The 21,278-nt window shown below is 41.4% G+C and overlaps 1 protein-coding gene across 1 annotated transcript in view; it reads left to right on the top strand.

The window, feature by feature from the left end:
• The window catches only part of shisal1b (shisa like 1b), a 59,621-nt gene that overhangs the window by 33,916 nt on the left and 4,427 nt on the right, over positions 1-21,278 (top strand). The window contains exons 2-4 of the mRNA XM_024378734.2: positions 2,907-3,106; positions 10,039-10,252; positions 16,246-16,553. Of these exons, the coding sequence (XP_024234502.1) occupies positions 3,040-3,106; positions 10,039-10,252; positions 16,246-16,553 (589 nt within the window). The 5' untranslated portion in view covers positions 2,907-3,039. The remainder of the gene's footprint in view (positions 1-2,906; positions 3,107-10,038; positions 10,253-16,245; positions 16,554-21,278) is intronic.

Here is a 21,278-nt window from a genome sequence, read left to right as displayed (position 1 = left end):
GTAATTTAGAGGTATTAGAAGAAGACAAAAATATATGTTACCAATTGAATGACATCTATTGCAGGATAAATCAATGTTAAAGTTGACATAGCTGGCCATACATGGATGTTACATTTTTCTTTATGGGTTGGTTATGTATACTTCTTCTAACCCATCACCTTCTACTACATTAAATTATATCTTTACATTAATATATAGAATTTAAAGTTCAAAAATTGATGAAGCAACTACAGATTGCCTCTTTAAGTCTATCAAACGTGTGCGAGTTTGAGCAAGTGTCCACCAGGCCTATGGATAAAAAAAATGATCAGCATGAATAAGATTGAGCAATAAAAGCCCCATTTTTATTCCATAGGCTGGGATCAACGCACTAGGCAGCTGTTGCAAGAGTGCATTTTTCACTGGCTGTCCCTGGTTTCAAAATCAACGATTGATAGGTAGCTTAAACTTCTTGAATTCAACCATTATAGGGGTTCAAATACACATTTAGATTTGTGAACAGCCATCCACAACAATCACAATCCAACCAAAGGCGCAAATAGCTAAATGAGAGAGTAGAAGTGTGATTTACATCAATGTGCTATGTAGATATGAATAGTAAGTGATATCCGTATCGCCGTAGACTACACCACTGCTGTCATCCTTACCTCCAAACATTATTCCAATTGGATAATCGTTGGATGCCGACAGCAGTCGCACCATTGGAAGACATAGCTTGGACTGTAGCCTACAACAGCCTATTCCTGCTCTTTTTCCGTGATCCATCAAACACATTTGGTGTGTCATCATAGTGGTCTCCTTGTGGTCAGACTCCCTCAGGTGGAACAAACTTAAACATGCACCTTTTTTCAATGCTGATTTGAATGTCATTGAGAAAACAGAACTGTCAAATATGTTTTCCTGCAAACATCCTTACTGAATTCCAAAGTAATCCTCAAAAGTATCTGTAGTCCGATTACAATGTTTTTGCTGGTAAACATAACAGATGACTGTTTTTGTAATCCCTTACATTGTAACGTAATCCGTTACTCCCCAACCCTGTTTTGTCATTATGGGGTATTGTGTGTAGTATGATGAGGAGAAAAAAACAATTTAATCCATTTTAGAATAAGACTGTAATGTAACAAAATGTGGAAAAAGTCAAAGGGGTTTGAATACTTTCTCTATGCACTGCATATGGCACATACAGTAGTTCTCTGTATTGCACTGTGATGGCCATCTGGGTTTGATTTGGTTCCAACAACACACATTTCACCTTTCTTGTCAGGGGCATACAGGGCTATATATACTGCACCAAACAGGACCAGGTATGAGTAGAGTGACAGAAATCAGAGTGACAGAGACCAACAATCTCAGCAGACCAACCTGGACTCATGGGTAGATGTAACATAGTAAATGAAAATCCAGGACACTCAAATTAGCATGATGTGTTACGTTTGGTATGGAATGTATTAAATTTGTGGATGTCCATCATCCATTTTGTATGATACGAATTACAATTCATATGAAATGTTATGAATTGCAATTTGTTGTTGCTAACGTTAGCTAGGTGGCCAGGTGGCTAGCTAGGCTAAGGGTTAAGGTTAGGGTTGAGGTTACGACTTAGGTTAATGTGTTAAGGTTGCGGTTAGGGGAAGTGTTAGCTAACATGCTAAATAGTTACAATGTAGCTAAAAAGTAGTAAGTAGTAGCAAAGTTGCTAATTAGCTAAAATTCTAAAATAGTCTGTGATGAGATTTGAACACACAACCTTTGGATTGCTATACGTTTGATGATATACAGTTACCCATCCATCCCGATCATCCACCCTCTTTTTGTTTTATCCTGAAGTAACCTCCTGTCTTATGTAACATACCATACAAATTTGAGTTTGCCGGATTTCATTTACTATGTTATGCCTAGTCTGTGAGACCAGGCTGACAGACATCCAGATATTCTGTCTCTTGAACCCAAGTCAATATTATGAAGCAGGACGCAGCCTCACTAGTCTTTCTCCTCTTCTCCCTGAGTGATATAGGATCTTCCTAGCATGAACACAGATGTATACTGCTAGATAAGTGTTTCCTAGCTCAGATGAGCAGGATGATATTGTCACACTAACTTTGCGCAATCTAAAACCCTTCAAGCTTATTCAGAGTGTTTGATGACAAAGTCTGTGACGCTCTCTACAATTAACTCAAATTAGCATACATTTGACATTTGGCAATCTCAGACGAACATAAAATCAACAGGAACAGACAGTGACCAATTGCAAAAAACTTGTCCAAGAGCAGAGAATAACAGTCCTCAATCCTCACAAAGATAAAACAGTTTCTCCGAAGCTATTTATCTAATTTAGCCACATTCTACGGATGTCAGATTGGTATGATAGAGTGGTGCAATGCGAATGCTAGCCTCCACGTGCCTCGCGGGGACACTCAGAATTGAAAATCTCTCTTCTTCAATTCTGTATGCCCCAGCCAGGCCTGTGGAGGCTCCCATTAGCATTGCACCACTCTATCATACCTGTGAGCTGGTGCGATGCATGAACTGGTGCGATGCATCATCACCAACAGGCTCATCTCGAACAGCTCTGTAGCCAAACAGGGTCCTCTTCTAACAGAGAGAGCACTTTATGTGATTTATCACAAGCACTCCCATTGATCGGAACTATTAGAGGGCTGGACAAAAGATCTAACTCGTTTTGGTCCATGGTGAGTGCTGCAAGGCACGGTCCAATCAGAGCAAATAACCTGTGGCTAGATTTATGTTATTGGATCAAAAGCATATTTTCTCTCCTTAGTTACTGTAGCCCTTAGTTACTGTAGCCCGTAGTTACTGTAGCCCAGAATAGGCTTTATACCTAATAATCATGATCATTAAGTTAATTAAATTAATTGATTGATTGGTTTTCTTTCTCTGTCCAGGTGGCCGGTTGGACAACAGCAGCCATGTGATTGGGGGGTGGCAAAGAGCAAAGAATGTCCAGGAGGTTCAGCTAAAGCAGCCCTGCAGTGAGAATCTCCCCCTCTGGCGCCTGTTCTTCATGAGGACCCGAAGATGACTGTCACCAGCCGGCAGTCCTTGAATGTCCTGACAGTCATCTTTCTCCTGCTGTCCACTGCAGGTCAGTGCAGTTTTATACACCTCTTTGCTATGGTGTGTGTGTGTGTGTGTGTGTTAAAGTATATAGTCTCTTCCCACAGTCGCCTGTGAGTCTAGCAAGTGAGACTGGTGTATGACTGTCAGGGAACAGTATGCTGCATGGTAAAACATTGATGTTGATTACTGTAACTAATCTGCATTTGTGAAATGGTATGTTGGTAACTGTAATGCACATTATAAAACAACCTGAGGTTTAATAGTATGCAAAGAACTTTATTTCGGTTTATAGTATTTCAGCTCACAGGTTGAGGTTGTAAACGGAACATAAGAGCCAACCTGTTTACTGTAGTATCCTAAAATTGGATAGGTGTTAATGTAACTAACAACATGGCAATATTTACGACAGAGCCCTAACCAGATCCAGCTGTTTTCCCTCTAGTAAGGCTCAGACTGCCTTCCCCCTGGCCTGCTTCACCTTTAAGTCTTGCATCATTAGAGGACTTTAAGGTCCACATCCAATGCTTAGTTGCTCTGTGTCCTTATTGCCAATTCACCCTCTTTATAACCGCAGACCCCTCCTTTATACCCCTCCATTAAATAAAGGTTAAATAAATAGAATAACAATATATATTCCGTGGTTTATGAGATCAGCTATAGGATCAGAATACCAGAACTGGATTTTGATGACATAATTTTGGCATAAATTAAGCTGTGTTTTAAATGTCTTTTTGGAATTTGTATGTGACCTTTATGAGTGACTGATTTGATTTATATATGTCTCCCATCTTACATAACTTGGATTTTGATATAGTTTTGATACGTTTTTAGAAAATGTACATGAACATATCGTTTTTTTGTGAAATGAGAAGTGTAGTTCTGATTTGAGTGCTGGCAAAGGTGGTATTTCAGAAACTTGAGTGACCTGCGTCTAGTTGTGAGAGATTAATGAACAAATAAAGAAGGGTAATAAAATGAGACTGAAGAAAATGTACTGTTATCAAATCAAATCGGGGGGTAGAAGAAATTTGTCCAGTGGCAATTTTTATGAATTGTTCAGCAGTCTAATGGATTGTGGGTAGAAGCTGTTAAGGAGCCTTTTGGTCCTAGACTTGATGCTCCAGTATTGCTTGCCGTGCGGGAGCAGAGAAAACAGTCTATAACTTGGGTGACTGGAGTCTGACAATTTTATGGGCCTTCCTCTGACACCGCCTATTATATAGGTCCTGGATGGCAGGAAGCTTGGCCCCAGTGATGTACTGGGCCGTTCGCACCTTCCTCTGTAGCGCCTTACAGATGCCAAGCAGTTGCCATACCAGGTGGTGATGCAACCGGTCAGGATGCTCTCTATGGTGCAGCTGTAGAACCTTTAGAGGATCTGGGGACCTATGCCAAATCTTTTCAGTCTCATGAGGGGGAAAAGGTTTTGTCGTGACCTCTTCACGACCGTCTTGTAATATTTGGACCATGATAGTTCACTGGTGATGTGGACACCAAGGAACTTGAAACTCTCGACCCGCTCCACTACAGCCCCGTCAATGTTAATGGAGGTGTTCAATCCCAGAGTCAATAGCTTAGTGATGAGCTTCGTGGGCACTATGGAATTGAACGCTGAGTTAGTCAATGAACAGCCTTCTCACATACAGGGAGAGAAAAAGTATTTGATCCCCTGCTGATTTTGTACGTTTGCCCACTGACAAAGAAATGATCAGTCTATAATTTTAATGGTAGGTTTATTTGAACAGTGAGAGACAGAATAACAACAAAAAATCCAGAAAAACACATGTCAAAAATGTTATAAATTGATTTGCATTTTAATGAGGGAAATAAGTATTTGACCCCCTCTCAATCAGAAAGATTTCTGGCTCCCAGGTGTCTTTTATACCGGTAACGAGCTGAGATTAGGAGCACAGTCTTAAAGGGAGTGCTCCTAATCTCAGTTTTTTACCTTTCTAAAAGACACCTGTCCACAGAAGCAATCGATCAATCAAATTCCAAACTCTCCACCATGGCCAAGACCAAAGAGCTCTCCAAGGATGTCAGGGACAAGATTGTAGACCTACACAAGGCTGGAATGGGCTACAAGACCATCGCCAAGCAGCTTGGTGAGAAGGTGACAACAGTTATTCGCAAATTATTCGCAAATGGAAGAAACACAAAATAACTGTCAATCTCCCTCGGCCTGGGGCTCCCATGCAAGATCTCACCTCGTGGAGTTGCAATGATCATGAGAACGGTGAGGAATCAGCCCCGAACTACACGGGAGGATCTTGTCAATGATCTCAAGGCAGCTGGGACCATAGTCACCAAGAAAACAATTGGTAACACACTACGCCGTGAAGGACTTGAAATCCTGCAGCAAGAAAGTACAAGAAAGCACATATACATGCCCGTCTGAAGTTTGCCAATGAACATCTGAATGATTCAGAGGAAAACTGGGTGAAAGTGTTGTGGTCAGATGAGACCAAAATGGAGCTCGTTGGCATTAACTCAACTCGCCGTGTTTGGAGGAGGAGGAATGCTGCCAATGACCCCAAGAACACCATCCCCATCGTCAAATATGGAGGTGGAAACATTATGCTTTGGGGGTGTTTTTCTGCTAAGGGGACAGGACAACTTCACCGCATCAAAGGGACGATGGACGGGGCCATGTGGATGTGTATTCCAGCCTGAAAATGACCCAAAACACACGGCCAAGGCAACAAAGGAGTGGCTCAAGAAGAAGCACATTAAGGTCCTGGAGTGGCCTAGCCAGTCTCCAGACCTTAATCCCATAGAAAATCTGTGGAGGGAGTTGAAGGTTTGAGTTTCCAAACGTCAGCCTCGAAACCTTAATGACTTGGAGAAGATCTGCAAAGAGGAGTGGGACAAAATCCCTCCTGAGATGTGTGCAAACCTGGTGGCCAACTACAAGAAATGTCTGACCTCTGTGATTGCCAACAAGGGTTTTGCCACCAAGTCCTAAGTCATGTTTGGCAGAGGGGTCAAATACCTATTTCCCTCATTAAAATGCAAATCAATTTATAACATTTTTGAAATGCATTTTTCTGGATTTTGTTGTTGTTATTCTGTCTCTCACTGTTCAAATAAACCTACCATTAAAATTATAGACTGATCATTTCTTTGTCAGTGGGCAAACGTACAAAATCAGCAGGGGATCAAATACTTTTTTCCCTCACTGTAGGTGTTCCTCCAGGTGAGAAAGGGCAGTGTGGAGTGTGATTGAGATTGCGTCATCTGTGGATCTGTTGAGGCGGTATGCGAATTGGAGTGGGGTGTCTGGGAGGATGCTGTTTTGAGCCATGACCAGTCTTTCAAAGCACTTCATGGCTACCGACGTGAGTGCCATGGGGCGGTAATCATTTAGGCAGGTTACCATCACTTCCTTGGGCACAGGGACTATGGTGGACTGCTTGAAACATGTAGGTATCACAGACTCGGTCAGGGAGAGGTTGAAAATGTCAGTGAAGACCCTCGACAGTTGGTCCGCGCATGCTTTGAGTACATTTTCTGGTAATCCATCTGGCCCAGCGGCTTTGTGAATGTTGACCTTTTTAAAGGTTTTGTTCACATCGGCTACCGAGAGCGTTATCACAGTCATCCAGAATAGCTGGTGCTCTTGTACATGCTTCAGTGTTGCTTGCCTCGATGCGAGCATAAAAGGCATTTAGCTCATCTGGTAGGCTCGCATCACTGGGCTGCTCACGTCTGGGTTTCCCTTTGTAGTCCATAATAGTTTTCAAGCCCTGCCACATCCAACGAGCGTCAGAGCCTGTGTGGTAGGATTCAATCTTAATCCCGTATTGATGCTTTGCTTGTTTGATGTTTCGTCTGAGGGCATAGCGGGATTTCTTATAAGCGTCCGGATTATTGAAAGCGGCAGCTCTAGCCTTAAACTCGATGCAGATGTTGCCTGTAATCCATGGCTTCTGGTTGGGATATGTAAATACAGTCACTGTGGGGACGACGTCATCGATGCACTTATTGATAAAGCTGCTGACTGAGGTGGTGGATTCCTCAATGCCATTGGATGAATCCCGGAACATATTCCAGTCTGTGCTAGCAAAACAGTCCTGTAGTGTAGCATCTGCGTCATCTGACCACTTCCGTACTGACCGAGTCACTGGTAATTCCTGCTTTAGTTTTTGCTTGTAAGCAGGAGGATAGAATTATGGTCAGATTTGCCAAATGGAGGGCGGGAGAGTGCTTTGTATGCATCTCTGTGCGTGGAGTAAAGGTGGTCTAGGATTTTTTTTTCTCCCATGGTTGCACATGTGACATGCTGGTAAAAACTTGGAAAAATTGATTTAAGTTTGCCTGCATTAAAGTTCCCGGCCACTAGGAGCGCTGCTTCTGGGTGAGCATTATCTTCTTTGCTTATGGCCTTATACAGTTGGTTGAGAGTGGTCTTAGTGCCAGCTTCATTTTGTGGTGGTAAATAGATGGCTACGAATAATACAGATGATAACTATCTTGGTAGATAATGTGGTCTGCAGCTTCTCATAAGGGACTCTACCTCAGGCGAGCAATACCTCGAGACTTCTATAATATTAGACATCGCGTACCAGCTGTTATTGACAAAAAGACACGTCTTACTCGTCTTACCAGAGGTAGCATCTCTGTTCTGCTGTTGCATGGAAAATCCCACTAGCTCTATAATGTCCATATCTTTGTTCAGCGACGTCTCGCTGACACATAAGATGTTACAGTTTTTAATGTCTCGTTGGTAGGATAATCTTAATAGTAGGTCAGTAATTTTATTTTCCAATGATTGCATGTTAGTGGGGAAGAATGGAAGGCATTGGGAGTTTACTCGGTTGCCTCAGGATTCTCAGAAGGATCCTCGATCTGCGTCCCCTTTCCCGGCGTCTTTTCTTCACGCCAAAGGCGTGGATCTGGGCCTGTTCCTGTGAAAGCAGGATATCCTTCTCGTCAGACTCGTTAAAGGAAAAAGTTTCTTCCAGTCCGCTGTGAGTAATCGCTGTTCTGATGTCCAGAAGTTATTTTAGGTCATAAGAGACGGTAGCAGCAACATTATGTACACAATAAGTTAATTAATAAGTTACACAAAACGCCAAAAAAAAAATCAGCCATGTTCTTCGGTGCCATCATAACTACTGTTATGAATGTTTACCAGCGTGCATCCATCTGAGTGAGAGCGTCTCTCCATACTATTAAACCTCAAGCTTCCTCACTCCCCATTCTACTTCCCTGTTCAGCATGGATACAGAAGCCTGAAAGTTTCAGCGAGTCGGAGGGAAGCCAATTCAAGCTATTGAGCCAATAAGCCAGCCAGTCAGCCAGTCATTCAGACGGCCCTGAGTGAGGCACTGTCCCAAGCTCATTAGACCTGAGAGTGTTCTCCTCTTTCAAATGGCCAATATGTTCCTGATTGGCCTGCTCAGCCTACATGGGATTAGAAAATACTTTTACCATCAGTGACAGAAATATACAACAACCCCCTCCCTTCCCTGCCCCCCTCTAACTAAATCCCAGAAGGAACAGTATTTCCCCTCTTAGCAGTGCAATTGTCTTGGCTCCATCGTGGAGAGGAAGGGCTCATAGTCTTAATACAGAGACATGACCTTGTTCCAGTTCTGCTCCTCTGCCATTGTTTATACAGGCAACACCCATTCCATATTGCTAGAAGGGCAATCTATCCCCAGCTATGCTATGGAGGACGTGTTTACCTCATGTTATCAATGGTAATAAAAATGTGAAAGGATGCCAAATTGCCAAACCTGATTGGTTTTGATGGCGTCTGTCTAACAAGTAGTTTTGTTTTGGTCCACAGTGACATATGAGACAACTGTGATGAGCCCTGTAAATCTACACTCATTATCTCTGCTCTGTTGCTCTGACAGATAGATAATTGGTGATCATCTACAATGAGTCCAGGCTACCAAATGATGTTTCCATGACTCCCATCACAGAGAAACCCCTCTCTGGTTGCCAGAATCAGAGATGAATAAATTTCTGTTGATTTCTGCTTGGTTTTGCATAATTTGCACCGCAATAGAAATCACAAGCTAAATAATCTTTGATATATATATTTTTTATTATTATATAATTCTCCTTTTTTTTCAGGTCAACATCATAAACAAATTGTAGATATGTGCATACATTTGAATTCTAAAATGAAACAAGGTAACATCAAATATGGCATTACCAACAAACACCAAAACAAAACAAAAACATGCAAAAACAATAAGAATGATACATTCCCTTTCAGTTATCTGCTCTTAATTTTTCATTCATTTATCATTTTCCTTACATGTCTTTAATAATTTGACTGTCGCAAAATGTGTGGCTGTAGTATGTAAATGATCAAATACCCCTACCAGAGTATAGAGGCCTTACAATAAAAATAACTAAATTATTATTTTATACAAGAAAGTGACCAGGGTCCGGTTGACCCATAGATTCATATAATTCTTATATTGACACTTCTTAGGGTCTGCAAGATTAGGGGAAGAGATCGCAAAAAGAGGTCCCATATTGTATAGAAATCACCTTCCTTGTTCCTAAATATAGCACCATTTTTTTCCAGTGGTAACATTTTAAAGATCCCACAATACCACTGATATATTGTTGGTGGCTGGTCTTTTATCCAGTTAAGGAGAAGGCATTTGCTTGTCACAAAGAGTACTTTTTTAAGAAGTATTGAGCTGTGCTAAGGTAAGTGAGGGCCTGTTCCCGATAACACCCAAAACAAATAGCCATGGGTCCATTCTTCTAGAATATATGAACATATCCTCCAGCTCCAATTTGAAATTTGCCCAGAACATTTTAATTAATGGGCAAGTCCAAAACAGGCAAGCTGAATCATGATGGTCTCAATCACTATAATCCATTTGTCAGATTTTTTAAGTAATTCTAAAAAATATTTTACCTCACAGGAGTGCTTGCCAAGAAGACAGTAGCTTCATCGTCTGAATGTCTTTCTCTTCTCCACAGCTCTATCAGCTCATTTCAGAGTGTGTGAACCATACTCCGACCACAAGGGGCGCTATCACTTTGGTTTCCACTGCCCTCGCCTTTCTGACAACAAGACCTACATGTTCTGCTGTCACCACAACAACACTGCCTTCAAGTACTGCTGCAACGAGACTGAGTTCCAGACGGTCATGCAGGTCAACCTGACTACCACCACAGATGGCTTCAAACACAAGTGAGTCATATTCAGGTTTTAGTAGTGAATATATAGAGTAGTACTTTTCCTTATCTGTTAGTAAGCTAATTATTGTGATTCTATGATACGGTTTAATGTTATTATAAAATGGTACTGACACTAGCTTGAGTGAATATCTAAAGAACATGTCAAAAGTTTATCTGTAAGGAAACGACCAACAGTTTCATACTCAAGATTTAGACATTTGCGCAGAGAAAAAAATCCCTGGCCTTTAAATGTTAGTGATTGATAAGCTGTTGGCTCCCTCGACAATATCCCACTCATTAACACCATTTGCCTGGTGCTCAAAGGGCACGTTGACATTGATATTCTCCTACTGTATAGAGAGAATCGCAACCAAAGTAAAAGAGCTGAAGCTTTGTTACTGAGTTTGTGAGTGGGCTGCAGGCGGATGCCATCTCTCAGCAGAGATAGATATAGTACTTGAGCGTATTGTCTTATACTATTAAAAACAAAAAATATTGTTTTAAGTGAGAGGTAGGCATTGGTCTGAAGCCAAAAAAGTGAATTCACATGATCACCACAATACGTACTTCACCCATGCTCTACCAAGGTTTTCCAGCAAACAGCTTTGACCTACTACAGTAGCTCTGTTGGTCTATTGTATATTTCCAACAATTTGTAAGCAGGTTGCTTAGGATTCAAACCTTCTCAAATAGCCTAAGTCCTAGAGGAGGTGCTCCCACAATATTGTTATTTGTACCGCATACAGGGTAAAGTATTGCATTCTTCCCACCCCAAACAAAACATTATCCCATTCCACTAACTTTTCAAGCTTTTTTTGATTATATGAAAGCAAGCTTTGCTTTTATACTTACAACCACCAGGCTTGATTGAGCTGTTTTGTTTTGTAGTAATGTGGTGCCTGCCTGTACTTCCTTAAACTTTTATTTTAACAATACATTCAATGAAAAATACATGTATTTTTGGGCAAATATAAAAACAGGAGGTGGTGTGTTCAACACAGTCACTCATATAGATAGTGTACAGAGATCTATAGAGCCTGTCTGCATTCCTGATTTCTGTAACCATTAGATTACCTGTGTAATATTAACATAAACTCAGAACCAGTTGTTTTTTAAACATGGTCCTGTTTTATCAATTGATGTGCTGAACAGTTCATTACCTCTGTCAAATTACTGTGTAGTTCAAATATATGCGTGTAATTGTATTTTAGCAATAAAGATGATGACGCTTCAATAATACACATTTACATTAGGCCTATGTCTAAAGATACTTACAGCCTAATGTCAAAAGTTTGGACACACCTACTCATTCAAGGGTTTTTCTTTACTTTTAATATTTTCTACATTGACATCAAAACTATGAAAAAACACATATGGATCATGTAGTAACCAAAAAAGTGTTAAACAAATCAAAATATATTTTAAATATTAGATTCTTCAAAGTAGCCATCCTTTGCCTTGATGACAGCTTTTCACACTCTTGCCATTCCATCAACCAGCTTCATGAGGAATGCTTTTCCAACAGTCTTGAAGGAGTTCCCATGTATGCTGAGCACTGCTTTTCCTTCACTTTGCGGTCCAACTCATCCCAAACAATCTCTATTGAGTTGAGGTCAGGTGATTGTGGAGGCCAGGTCATCTGATGCAGCACTCGATCACTCTCCTTCTTGGTCAAATAGCCCTTACACAGCCTGGAGGTGTGTTTTGAGTCATTGTCCTTTTGAAAAGCAAATTATAGTCCCACTAAGCGCAAACCAGATGGGATGGCGTATCACTGCAGAATGCTTTGGTAGCCATGCTGGTTAAGCGTGCCCTAAATTTTTAATTAATCACTGACAGTGTCACCAGCAAAGCACCATCACACCTCCTCCTCCACGCTTCACGGTGGGAACCACACATGCAGAGATCATCACAAAAATCTCCAAATTGGACTCCTCAGACCAAAGACAGATTTCCACCAGTCTAATGTCCATTGCTCGGGTTTCTTGGCCCAAGCAAGTATTTTCTTCTTATTTGTGTCCTTTAGTATTGGTTTCTATGCAGCAATTCGACCATGAAGGTCTAATTCACTCAGTCTCTTCTGAACAGTTGATGTTGAGATGTGTCTGTTACTTGAACTCTGTGAAGCATTTATTTGGGCTGCAATTTCTGAGGCTGGTGACTCTAATGAGCTTATCCTCTGCCGCAGAGGTAACTCTGGGTCTTCCTTCCCTGAGGCGGTCCGCATGAGAGCCAGTTTCATCATAGCGCTTGATGATTTTTGCAACTACACTTGAAGAAACGTTCAATGTTCTTTAAATGTTCCACATTGACTGACGTTCATGTCCTAAAGTAATGATGGAATGTTGTTTCTCTTTGCTTATTTGAGCTGTTCTTGCCATAATATAGACTTGGTCTTTTACCAAATAGGGCTCACTTCTGTATACCACCCCTACCTTGTCAAAACACAACTGATTGGCTCAAACGCATTAAGAAGGAAAGAAATTAACAGGCAAACCTGTTAATTGAAACTACCTCATGAAGCTGGTTGAGAGAATTCTAAGAGTGTGTAAAGCTGTCCATATGATTCCATATGTGTTATTTCATAGGTTTGAAGACTTCACTAGTATTCTAAAATGTAGAAAATAGTAAAATACAGAAAAACCCTTGAATGAGTAGGTGTGTCCAAACTTTTGACTGGTACTGTATATATACATAATTTTAATAGCAGGTCACTGTAAAGTCCATTATCCCCCTGAAGAGTATGAATTAAGCTGTTTGAATCAACCTGCCTACACATTATTGGAAATACAAAAGACCAAAAATAGCTACTGTAGTAGGTCAAAGCTGTGTGCTGGAAAACTGCTTTAGACCAATGCCTACTTCTCACTTAAAACTTGGCTTTTACACTGGACGTTGATTATACATTATACATTGCAATACAGTAAAACTCTCGACTTTCGCCTCTCCCGATTCCGTATGAAAAAGGGGTAAAAGTACACACACACAAAAAAAAATAAGGTCACCTTATGTGCAATGTAACCTCGTTTTAATTGGACGTCTAGAATTTGAGCTAGGTTTGGGGGAAAATGTGTCTAAAGACCATATAATGCTAATGGCACGTCAAACGTCCGGTATAGTGGTTTTTGGTAGAGAGATAACGTAAACTCACGTAAACTCGTACATCGCCTTGGTCCGTACAATTGACCTTATTTTAGCGCCCCAAAAACGTAATACTTCCAGATCATCTGTAATGTCAATACCATTGTAAAGCACAATTTCTCCCCTTTCCAACAGAATCAATTACATGACCTAAACGCTGCCCGTTTCTGCATAATTCAAGCAGGCAATGAACCCCGTCGGGTCTTTTTAAAAATGTCAGGTGGGGAAGCGAAACTAATGTGTGATAGTGATAAGGAGGGATGTTGTGTGGGAAAATAGCTTTTTTCACTCAATCTGTCCAACTTATCACCTTATCGCCTCTAAAATGTAAATAAAACACTATAAAGAGTTTATATAATGTGTCATTACATACCTATTTGAAGGTTTGTGTCGAATTTGAATCGGGTTGTTAGGGCGGTGCTAAAGTGATCTTAGAAGTAAACAGCGGCTTTGAGAATGATGATCGCATCCCCCCTTACCAGCTTACCCCCGTCACTTTCCCCGTCAGAAATAGTTGCTTTATGCGTGCTGTACGTTACGGCATGACACGCCACGATGTAACGTAGGGTCCGTTTTTTCAACTTTTCTCCAATGCTATAGAGCCATTACCATGTCGATCAACACTTGAATAGAAACCTAGTTCACACCCCTGATTTTGAAGTCAACACAGTCGCTACAGTCCCATTAGTTTTCTTTGTAGCCTCATTTGAATGTTGTGGTTACCCTCATTTGTACGGAATGGGGTGAGTTTACGTTATTTGGTCTACATATGATGGTAGGGCGATTTGATTTTAACATTGAGCTTCAACCAATGCGTACTATATATAATATACTACAACACACTACACTAATCTAAGTAGACACACTAACATAGATAGACTTGAAGACAAATCTCTATGGAGACCGACAGCTCTGTCTGCAGCAATCGAGTGGAACTCAGGAAGAGAAGAGACATCCCGTAGTGTGTATAGGAGCACCGTATGAGGACACTGACAGACAGAAACACAGACTCTGTCAGAGCTCTCTCTCTCTCTTATTCTGTCTGTCTCTCCTCTAATACCCGGTCAGCGGGGTGCTCTCTGAGACCAGTTACACATTCCCTTCGGCAGGCCAGGATATTTCATCTAGTGGCTGATGGGAGGCCATTTCCACCTCCTCCCCTCTGGACTGCAGAGTTGAAGTGGTGATATTTACCATTGGCCTCAGATTAAACTGGCCATAGCTCTGTGTCTGGGACTCTGAGCATCATGGCTAAAATGTTGCGGGCATGAGAGTGTTAATAGGCTATTCTATTACTGCGGACAGTGATTGGACCAGTCACTGGGATTAGCAAATTATTACTTTATGTGTATCTGTTAGGAAATTCTTTGTGTCTGTGTCATGATCAGTCTCAGCTATTTGTCCTTTCATTTTGGCTTGTTTAACGTTGTCTGACATCTGTTTCTGATGGCTGTCCAAACAGTTAGGTTTGCTTACTCTAAGGTTAAATCAAATGCACTGCTGGAAGGATGCCCTGCTGCTCTTAAATAGACAAATGTACACATCACCACAGACTAAACCATGCAAACAGCTATATGTCAGCTATATGTCACACAGGCACAGGGGGAGGTGAGGAGAGGTAAACATGGTTTTCATATGGGTTTGAGTGCAGTTGCAAAGCAAGTACAACGATAGAATAATTCTAAATGGTTTTGTGAAATATCCACAACACCATCCAAGGAAATGTTTGAAAAAGCCCATTATTCATTAGTCTCCCCAAAATAAGGAATGGTGTTCCCTCCAAATAATCAAACTCACTTGAAAGCAGTAATATAATAATATCATCCTCTGTCTCATTATCTTTCAGGGTCAGAGAGATCATTTAAAGCTGACTGATGCTGAGTTCTGAACTCTGATAGGACCCAATCCCCTTCCTGGGTAGTCATTTCTCTAATGCACAGCTCTGTTCCATCAAAATGAAAAAGAAAAAACGTATAAAGACATTTATTACAAGTGTCGTTCACAACGCTGTTCATCAAGGTATTATCACGCTTTAAGGTATGACCGAGGTGCAGACAGTGTTGAAGAAACTAAAGTGTATTCTTTAAAACAGGGGCAGGCAAACAGGTCAAGGTAGGTAGGGGTCAATAATTCAGAGAGGGTGTAAGGCACCGGAACAGCAGGCGGGTCAGGGTCAGGTCTGGTAGGGGTCAATAATCCAGAGAGGGTGTAAGGCACTGGAACAGCAGGCGGGTCAGGGTCAGGTCAGATAGGGGTCAATAATCCAGAGAGGGTGTAAGACACTGTAAGAACAGCAGGCAGGCTCAGGTCAGGCAGGAAAGGTAAAAACCGGGAAACTAGAAAACAAGAACTATAGGAAAGACAGGAGCAAGGGAATACGCTAGGAGGTTTGAACAAACAAGACAAATTGGCAGACAAAACACAGGTATAAGTACTGTGGGGATAATGGGGAAGATGGGTGACACCTGTAGGGGGGTGGAGACAAGCACAAAGACAGGTGAAACAGATCAGGGCGTGACAGGTATACTGTAATTGGAAACTATTTGCAGACATTTACCGTACAGGTGATTTATGGACCGGAGCGTGAATCTTAAGAAGGTGCTAATGTGGACCACATAAATCCTTATGGAGTGTGAAATGCATTAATAAATGTGTTGGGATGAAAAACCGGGACCAACGTTTTGAAGAGAGAGATTTATTAAGATGGATAGGCAATTAGAATCACCCTGTACATCTCAGGAACACTTTCTTAAACATATATGTTTACCAAAAAAATGCTTAAAATGCATACAAAAAAGGGGAATACATATAATTATATATTATGCTATTCTCACTTTCTCTATTTCCCCTATCGCTCCTCTACAGTAACTACACAGCCCTGGTGGGAGTGTGGATCTATGGCTTCTTTGTCATGGTGCTGCTAGCCCTGGACTTCCTCTACTACTCGGCCATGAACTATGAGCTGTGTCGGGTTTACCTGGAGAAGTGGGGTCTGGGTGGGCGCTGGCTGAAGAAAGCCAGGAGCCAGTGGCACCAGCCAGTCCCAGGAGAGGAGAATGAGACCCAGGCACAGACCCAGGGTCACCCCATGGCCCTCAGCCACCAGCACCCCAGACACAGCCTCAGAGGAGAGGACCAGAGCCCCACGAACCCTAGCATGCCCCCACCGTCTGGTGAGTCACTCTGTTGCCAGCATTCAGTGGATGTCCACTCAGACTCATTGTGCATTATATACATGTCTACACTATTACATTGTACTGCATGGACTAGAGGTCGACTGATTAATCGGAATGGCTGATTTCAAGTTTACTTAACAATCGGAAATCGGTATTTTTTTTATTTATTTTTTTACACCTTTATTTAACTAGGCAAGTCAGTTAAGAACACATTCTAATTTTCAATGACGGCCTAGGAACGGTGGGTTAACTACCTTGTTCAGGGGCAGAATGACAGCTCAGGGATTCAATCTTGCAACCTTACGGTTAACTAGTCCAACGCTCTAACCACCTTTCTTACATTGCACTCCACGAGGAGCCTGCCTGTTACGCAAATGCAGTAAGAAGCCAAGGTAAGTTGCTAGCTAGCATTAAACTTATCTTATGAAAAACAATCAATCAATCATAATCACTAGTTAACTACACATGGTTGATGATATTACTAGTTTATCTAGCGTGTCCTGTGTTGCATATAATCGATGCGGTGCGTATTCGCGAAAAAGGACTGTCGTTGTTCCAACGTGAACCTAACCATAAACATCAATGACTTTCTTAAAATCAAAACACAAGTATATATTTTTAAACCTGCATATTTAGTTAATATTGCCTGCTAACATGAATTTATTTTAACTAGGGAAATTGTGTCACTTCTCTTGCAACAGAGTCAGGGTATATGCAGCAGTTTGGGCCGCCTGGCTCGTTGCGAACCGTGTGGAGACTATTTCATCCTAAAAAAGACAGCCAACTTCGCCAAACGGGGGATGATTTAACAAAAGCGCATTTGCGAAAAAAGCACAATCGTTGCACGACTGTACCTGACCATAAACATCAAGCCTTTCTTAAAATCAATACACAAGTATATATTTTTAAACCTGCATATTTAGCTAAAAGAAATCCAGGTTAGCAGGCAATATTAACCATGTGAAATTGTGTCACTTCTCTTGCGTTCATTGCACGCAGAGTCAGGGTATATGCAACAGTTTGGGCCGCAAACTAATTTGCCAGAATTTTACGTAATTATGACATAACATTGAAGGTTGTGCAATGTAACAGGAATATTTAGACTTATGGATGCCACCCGTCAGATAAAATACAGAACGGTTCCGTATTTCACTGAAATAATAAATGTTTTGTTTTCGAGATTATAGTTACCGGATTCGACCATATTAATGACCTAAGGCTCGTATTTCTGTGTGTTATTATGTTTGAATTAAGACTGATTTGATAGAGCAGTCCGACTGAGCATAAGCATTCATTCAAACAGCACTTTCGTGCGTTTTGCCAGCATCTCTTCGCAATGCTTCAAGCATTGAGCTGTTTATGACTTCAAGCCTATCAACTCCTGAGATTAGGCTGGTGTAACCGATGTGAAATGGCTAGCTAGTTAGCGGGGTGCGCGCTAATAGCGTTTCAAACTTCACTCGCTCTGAGACTTGGAGTAGTTGTTTCCCTTGCTCTGCATGGGTAACGCTGCTTCGAGGGTGGCTGTTGTTGATGTGTTCCTGGTTCGAGCCCAGGTAGGAGCGAGGAGAGGGACGGAAGCTATACCGTTACACTAGCAATACTAAAGTGCCTATAAGAACATCCAATAGTCAAAGGTATATGAAATACAAATCGTATATAGAGGTAAATAGTCCTATAATACCTATAATTACTACAACCTAAAACTTCTTACCTGGGAATATTGAAGACTCGTGTTAAAAGGAACCACCAGCTTTCATATGTTCTCATGTTCTGAGCAAGGAACTTAAACGTTAGCTTTCTTACATGGCACATACTGCACTTTTACTTTCTTCTCCAACACTTTGATTTTGCATTATTTAAACCAAATTGAACATGTTTCATTATTTATTTGAGGCTAAACTGATTTTCTTGATTTATTATATTAAGTTAAAAGAAGTGTTAATTCAGTATTGTTGTAATTGTCATTATAAAAAAAATATTTAAAAAATGGTTGATTAATCGGTATCGGGTTTTTTTGGTCCTCCAATAATCAGTATTGGTATCGGTGTTGAAAAATCATAATTGGTCGACCTCTAGTATGGACATAGAGTTGTCATTCAAATGCTAAATGTTTCTGCGTTATTTTGCTGGAAGGCATAGATGGGGCAGAGAGGACAATTGCTGATGATCTCATTCTGAACAGCAAAAGCACGAGGGAGCCTATCACATTCTCCCTCGGGTTTCATCACCTTACGTTGTCTCATCCTCATTATGTCTCGTAGAACGGTACGATGTTGCTAAGGGAAAGTTACCATAGCAGACCATCAGAGCAACATGTCTCCATAAGGAGAGGTTTGGTATCTCCAGCAGCAGTCCTTCCTCCCCCATCAGCTGCGTAGGCTGACAGGGAATCTGAACCACTGAGCCTCCCCACACACTCACGTACTCACCTGCTGTAACCTTTCCCGCAAACACACACGCATATGTAGATGTATACACACACACATATATAGACGTACACACACACACACACACACACACACTACCACACCTGCCCCCCCCCACACACACACACACTCACACAGACAGACACACATGCTTGTGCCATCTCTTCCCACACACACTCCTATGCTCTCTCCATTTCTCCCTCCACACACACGCAAGGACCTGCTCGATACCATACACTCGCCCAACATGCCCCTTCAGTCACTCGCACCACTCGGAGAGAGGAGAAAAGTGAGAGACAACTAAATACTGTAGTACCTTTGGGACACACATCAAGCCTTGACACACATATCTATCATCAAAGCATTCAAAGAACAGCTGGATCAAACACTGTCAGAACAACCTAAATCTTTGGCTAAAAAAGTAAATTATTCAATTATTCAAACCGATCTCTGTCTCAGATGTTCTATAGAGGTCCAGGAGATGGCTTATAGATAGATAGACAGACAGACAGACAGACAGACAGACAGACAGACAGACAGACAGACAGACAGACAGACTTACAGACAGACAGACCAGACAGACAGACAGACTTACCTTACAGACTTACAGACAGACTTACCAGACAGACTTACAGACTTACCTTACCTTACCTTACCTTACCTTACCTACCTACCTCTGGGCCAAGCCATCTCTCTGACTGTCTATGATAACTTAATGAGGGCAGGGATATGACAAATGGGTTTGTGGCCGTGCCAGACCATGACAGCCAGATTCTGACAAAGACAGAGGAGCTTGGCAGTGGAAGGGGATCCTGGGGCTATTTTAGTGGTGAATACCTAATGCCTAACTACCACTGGGACATGTCCACAGAGACACACAGAGCAGTTGTAGTATTGATGAATATATGCCTAATTAGAACCTGCCATGATCGAGGAGCTCAGATACTATCTGTCCTAGTGGTGAATACATGCTTTAAAGCCCCCATGCAGTCTTTTTAATTGTATTTTTTAAATCATCACTGTATAAAAATAACTCCAAAATATATTTTTTATAATTGATTCCTGAGCCTCTTTTGGCCATTAAAATGCTCAGTCTGATCAAGTGGGTGTTATGAGACAAATGTGAAGATATTTACATACACAGCCCTGATTGGTTGATAGGATGGTCTAATGCCCACCCCCGTACCCTGATGAACAGTCAAACAGCTCTTACTCAAAAATGGCATTATCATAATTTTCACAATTTCAGAGTGTTATATCAACCTCATGGTGTGGAAATATAAAAACAAATAAAACAGGAAAATCAAGTTGTTATCAGCACTGCCCCTTTAACTACAACGTTAGACGTCAGTTCAGTCTGAGAAGCCTCATCAACTTCAGCCAGGGCTACTTGACCCCTACAGGCAACTACAGACAAATCATGGGGTCTTTGAAAGTGGATCAGAATTGGGTCAGGAATAAGGTGTTGTGATGGATGATTGATAGTCAGTGCTTTGCGTTGTGACTCCATAAGGTTGGTGTAGATTGCGTTGAGTTCTTTAACTTCACTATGAGCTTGTTCTGAAAATAGAGACGTATGTCTATTTTATTTTGTCATTTGGGCTCCCGAGTGGCGCAGCGGTCTAAGGCACTGCATCTCAGTGCTAGAGGTTTCATTACAGACTCTGGTTTGATTCCAGGCTGTATCACAACCGGCTGTGATTGGGAGGGCGGCGCACATTTGGCCCAGCGTCGTCCAGGTTAGGGTTTGGTCGGGGTAGGCGTCATAATAAATAAGAATTGGTTCTTAACTGACTTGCCTAGTTAAATAAAGGTTAAATAACTCAAAAAATGGAGACCAGGCTCACTCTGGCTTAGTCAGCTCATAGCATGTATGCTTTCTGTAAACATTCATTAGTATGATATTTTCATAATAATGTACAAAGTTATGAATGAAAAATGATGCTCTCTTCCAAATGACAAAAAAACATTGAGATGACAGAGAACAAAGGCTCCGTTCAATCAAAAGCTGTTTTTCTGGGATGAGGTTAAAATAACATTGCTATTGTCTTACACTGAAAACTCTATAACCAGTTGTGACTGAATAGCTTCCAGAATTTGTTGCCCAAACAACACGTCATCATCATCAGATGACCTTGAGTTCAGTTGCGAGGGACAGAGCTGTACCCCCAGGGTCAGGGAGGATGATGGGTAATGGCTGAGAATTAGACTTGTACTTAGACATATGTTTGTTGGTTGGAGTCTCAGAACTGGGGCATCTCCAATACTTTTTAAAGTACAAGTATCAGATAAT

This window comes from Oncorhynchus tshawytscha, linkage group LG19 (genome assembly GCF_018296145.1).
Source record: "Oncorhynchus tshawytscha isolate Ot180627B linkage group LG19, Otsh_v2.0, whole genome shotgun sequence".
Classification (NCBI taxonomy): domain Eukaryota; kingdom Metazoa; phylum Chordata; class Actinopteri; order Salmoniformes; family Salmonidae; genus Oncorhynchus; species Oncorhynchus tshawytscha.
The sequence above is the reverse complement of the archived record's forward strand: the minus strand, read 5'-3'. Positions and strand labels throughout refer to the sequence as shown.